The sequence below is a fragment of the Palaemon carinicauda genome, unplaced genomic scaffold (genome assembly GCF_036898095.1).
Source record: "Palaemon carinicauda isolate YSFRI2023 unplaced genomic scaffold, ASM3689809v2 scaffold949, whole genome shotgun sequence".
Lineage (NCBI taxonomy): Eukaryota > Metazoa > Arthropoda > Malacostraca > Decapoda > Palaemonidae > Palaemon > Palaemon carinicauda.
This window is the reverse complement of record NW_027172257.1, coordinates 4,446-9,469: the sequence shown is the minus strand read 5'-3', so window position 1 is coordinate 9,469 and position 5,024 is coordinate 4,446. Positions and strand designations below refer to the sequence as shown.

General features: G+C 33.0%; 1 protein-coding gene across 3 annotated transcripts; it reads left to right on the top strand.

Moving 5' to 3' along the window:
• Positions 1-382: 382 nt before the first annotated feature.
• Positions 383-4,009, top strand: LOC137637724 (uncharacterized). Of its 3 annotated transcripts, XM_068369875.1 has the most exons (3): positions 383-869; positions 1,192-1,271; positions 1,417-4,009. In XM_068369875.1, exon 3 carries the CDS (start codon positions 1,852-1,854, stop codon positions 3,697-3,699), a length of 1,848 nt encoding a protein of 615 aa, XP_068225976.1. In that variant the 5' UTR covers positions 383-869; positions 1,192-1,271; positions 1,417-1,851; the 3' UTR covers positions 3,700-4,009. The 3 variants fall into 3 exon arrangements, with proteins under 3 accessions (XP_068225976.1, XP_068225974.1, XP_068225975.1); XM_068369873.1 differs by having other exon boundaries at positions 1,192-4,009; XM_068369874.1 differs by lacking the exon at positions 383-869 and having other exon boundaries at positions 920-1,271.
• Positions 4,010-5,024: the final 1,015 nt, after the last annotated feature.

The following is a 5,024-nucleotide window of genomic DNA, read 5'->3' as shown; positions in this document are numbered from 1 at the left end:
TGCATGGAAGGATGAGGGTTTGGGAGAACTTGCAAACTCCTCTGCAGATGAGGAAATGTAGCGAGATGCTTTTGATGCAATATCCTTTACTCTAACAAAGACCTTTGGGAATAATAGTAATGGAAACATGGGAGATTGGATAAGAGACAGCAAAGGCTTAGCAATGAATGTGTTTCAGAAGATAAAAAATATTTTCTATCTATTATTATTATTATTATTATTATTATTATCATTATTATTTTTAATATTATTATTATTATTATTATTATTATTATTATTATTATTATTATTATTATTATTATTATTATTATTATTATTATTATTATTATTATTGCTAGCTAAGCTACAACCTTTGTTGAAGAATTATTTTAAATACTAATTCTGTAGAAAATTTATAAAATTGTGTATATGTATATTTATTTATGTTCATATTTGTTTCATCCTTGAAACCCCCCTTTTGCCATACAAAGCAAAATCAAAAAGAAATACTGGGAGTTTCAAGGATAATATGCTCAGTCCATAGATGGCTCTGCTGGCTGTATTTTAATATTTGCAGTTCCTGATTCCATCATCCTTGGGAAAAAATTTTCACCTACTGGTAATGAGGGAAGTGTGAGGAGGCAGATGGGATATATATTGGCCATATTGGACATATTGGATATATTGGAATATATTTTCTTCGAGTGTAGAAGTGCTATGAAGATGGAGTAACACTTCAATTTAAAGCCACCTCCTCTGCAATTGCTTACCACGAGTGCTACCATGAAGAGTGCAATATAAAGATGTCTGAATACATAGTTTTCAACAATGGGATCTTCTGCTGCTCTTCAATTTGCATTGGGATTTTAAGGATAAGGCCTACCAACCCCGTAAGTTTCCTATGATTTTGTGGCATATGGTTCAACTTTGGTCAGGGGGTTATAATATTTGAAATGAATATTAATTATTCAAGTCTTCAACCCTAATTATAAATTTTCTATGGATTTTAAGCTCATTATAAAATTACTAGTGTTATTTCTAGCTTAATTTCAAATCATTGTTTTGTGCATAGAATAGCCTAGTGAGTGTTCAAATTTGCTTAAATCGATATACCGTGTCAGATTCTATTTTCCTGAGTTTGTTTTTTCATATGTAATTTAATATTACTTAACTTAGGATTTTAGTGAGCCTAATTTTTTCATTTGTTACTAGGTTAGGTTACTTGTGCTTGCTGGAAGGTAGCCTAGTATCATCGGCTTCAGTTATCTTCCTGGTCTTGGCAAATTTATTAGGTACCTAGTTCAGTTGTATGTAATGTTGTATTGTTATATTTGTACTTGATGTTGATATATTGTATATTATTCATTATTGTTTATAAAGGGAATTTGGATGAATTTTACATTAGGTTTTTGATGGAAATTTTTTCGTGGTTTGCAGAATCCATAGTTTTCAAAAACAGGCAAGAGTTGAGTGGGTTCTACCACAGGCAGTCACTAGTGATTGAGGATTCCACTTCAGCCATCAGAGTTCCATTGCTTTGCCATATTTAATATTTATTCAATATAAATAAAGAATCTAATATTTTTAATTTTAAAGTTTCTTTATCCAATATTGACATTAAAGTTATTGTTACTCTGCTCTCGCTGCTCTTGTTATAAATTTACATTCTGTATAAGTTTTTGAAATGGCGCCCAACGTGGGGCTCTGAAGGCTGTCTCAATACTGGTGGCACTTGGGTAGCATTGTAGGAGTGGTGGTTTTTATTTGGATTATTGGTGTTATTATTGATCAGTATACCGAATACTATAATTATCTTAAATTTTTTCTTTTGTTAGGCTCCATTGACGTTTAGAATTAAAATTTGCTATAATCATGACAGACATTAGGCTTCTTGTTATGAGTCGGAAGTACATCCGCTCTCAAGTCACTAGACAATTTAATGAAAGGCATAAATTTTCGCAGTATAATAGCTCACAAAAGTTAAATCTTGTTGAAAAACTTAAGAATTTTAAGGAAGAACTTAAAGGGCTTGATAGTAAAGTCATATCTTTGAAGTGGTCAGAGAGCGAAGATGAAAATGAAATGGAAATTGAATTTAGCTCTTGTCAGGAATATAAAGATAAAATTTCTGAAATGTTGCTGCTCTTAGAGGGTAATGTTAATGGAAGCACAAGTGAAAATCTGAATGAAACTCCTCTTAGTCGTCTTAAAAGTCCAGTAGCACCTTTGCCTAAATTTAAGAGTTCTGATGATGAAAGTTTAGAATTATTCTTACAGCAGTTTGAGGAAACTACTAGAAAGTTTTCTTACACAGATTATGATAGGTTGTTGTTACTTAAACAGCAGGTTTCTGGCAAGGCTTTACTTTTGATAGACTCTTTAGAAGCAGACAAACAAGGTTATTCCCATGCAAAGGAACTCTTAAAAACAGCTTTTGCCTCGGTTCCAACTCAAAAGTTTAATGTGATTAAACAACTTCAAGAGCTGAAGTTAGGTTATGATTCAGAACCCTTTCAGTATATTAGTAATATTAGAAAATTAAAAGAAGCTGTTAAGACTTTGAAAATGGATATAGATGATGTTTTGCAGTACTTTTTCCTAAGAGGAATGAATGAAACTTTCAGAAATCAGTTGATACAAATTACTAACAATTCAAAGCCCACTACAAGTGAAATTGTTGATAACTTTTTTGAAGCCAATGAACGGTATCAGAATGCAAATAAGCTTGGTAAATTAAGTAAAAGTAAACTGCCTTCTGCTGAAAGGCATCAAGATAAACTAGGATTGAGTAAAAGTTCAAACTTAGCAGCAGAGGTTAATTTTAAAAGCTCCAATCCTTTTAATTCTTGCACACTTTATAGTGATAAGGTTAATGGTGATCATCCAATCCATAAGTGCCCTAATTTCGCTACTGCTAAGGAAAAGATAGCTAGGTTGAGCATTTTGAATGGTTGCACTAAATGTGCAAGAATCGAGCACTTGGATAGCTCGTGTCATTTTAGATTTTCCAGAAAGTGTAAACATTGTCAGGGATGGCATTTCTCCTTTCTTTGCCTGTCAGATAATCATGAAAGTTCCGAGGTCAGAGATTTGGTGCGTAATCCTAAAAAAGCAGTTCCTAACCCTAAGCAAAACGAGAAAAGTAAATCAAAAGATGTTCAAAATAGTACACAGAATGGGGTAGTTTGTCCAGGTAGTTCCTTTCAGAGTAAGGGGGGCATAAATTCATTTTTACCCACATTTTCTTGTACTTTGGGCCCTAGTAAAATAAGAGGATTGAAGGATTCAGGTAGCCAAGCTAATTTCATTTCTGAGTGTGCTTTAGAAGGTCAGTGTTTCAAAGTTGTGAAAGATAATTTTGATCTTGTTGTCAATGGGTTTAATGGAGCAAAATGCTATCGTACCAAGATAGTTCAAATTTCTGTTAAGATTGGGGAGACAGCGCATAATATAGAAGCTATTTGTGTCCCAGGTATTGATATAAATTTGAATTTACCCGCCCTTGGTAAAGTTGTTAGAAGTTTTAGAAATTATGGTTATAAGCTTTTAGATGAGTTTCTTGATGAGGCTAGAGAAGACATATCAAACATTCAGTTTGTCCTGGGGGCAAATTCAGCTCATTGTCTCATGGAAAAGATGGTTAGTTTTGGTCATAGTGGTCAGTGTGTGTACTATGAAACAAGATTTGGCATTATGTTAATAGGAAACATGAGAAATTAATTGCAAATTTGAAATTTCTCCCTAGCCTGCATGATGATACTCATTTACTTTTTGGCTTGGAAGAGAATTTAAATGAGCAAGGTAAATCACTGGATAATATTAAATTTCCTATGACTTCATGTTTCAAGTCTAGTGTTAGATGTATTGGAAGTGCAGAGGATCCTACAATCTGTATTTTAGATCATGATGGCAGGATCAGCGAGCATAAATTGCACAAAGCTACTGATCATATTTTAGAGCGAGAATGCTCATATTATTTGCACAAAGATAGAACTGACTTAGATGGGGAGAGCACTGAACACAATAAGAAATTAGTTAGGTATTTACTTAATAATACACAAAGAGATAAAGAAGGCAGGTTGATAATGCCACTTTTATGGAATGGTCGTGTTTCTCATTTGCTGGGAAAGAACACAAATTTAGCAAAGCAAATTTTGAAATCTAACCTAAAGAAATTATCGAAGAATGATGAATTTTTGAGATTAATGGATGATAACATAAAGACTCAGGTAGCTCAAAACTTAATTGAAAGGATTGATAATTTGGATAAGTTTTGTGAAGAACACCCAGAGTACAGTGTTTTGCCGCACATGGGAATATTTAAGTTAGACCGCAGTACTACTAAATGCCGAATGGGTTTTCTCTCTAATTTGTGTGAAAACCAAAGTAATGGCTCCCCCTCTATTAGTCACAATCAGGCAATGTGGGCTGGCCCTTGTATTAATCAGAAATTGTCTACTGCCTTGCTACTTTTAAGGTTTGATTCTCATTTATTGTGCTTTGATTTAAAGAAAGCTTTCCAGCAGATAGCATTAAATGAAACTGATCAAAGTAAATTATTATTCTTTTGGTTTAAAAATGTAGGTAAAGGAGATTTTACCATTATAGCATACAAGAATCTTCGTCTAAGTTTTGGGCTAAGGTGTAGCCCAACAATATTGATGATTGGTTTGTACAAAATATTGATGCTAGACACTGAAGGTGATTTGGACAACTTAAAGGAATTGAAGAAACTTATTTACTCTTTGACATACATGGATAATGGTGCGTTCACTGCAAATGATTCTGAAAGCTTACACTGGGGGTTTGATAACTTGAATAACATTTTTAATCCATATAAATTTGAATTACAACAATTCGTTACCAATGATGTTATGCTCCAAGAAAAAATAGATAAGAATTTGGATGAAGTCACTCCTGATGTAGTAAAAATATTTGGTTTAAAGTGGAACCGAATAACAGATTGTATTTCCTCTCCTAAACTTGAGCTAGACTCTAAAGCAAACACTAAGAGACTGATATTGAAAAGCATTGCTTCAAATTTT

Excerpts from the sequence above, each read along its gene's own strand:
- LOC137637724 (XM_068369875.1), top strand. The coding sequence starts at position 1,852 with ATGACAGACATTAGGCTTCTTGTTATGAGTCGGAAGTACATCCGCTCT.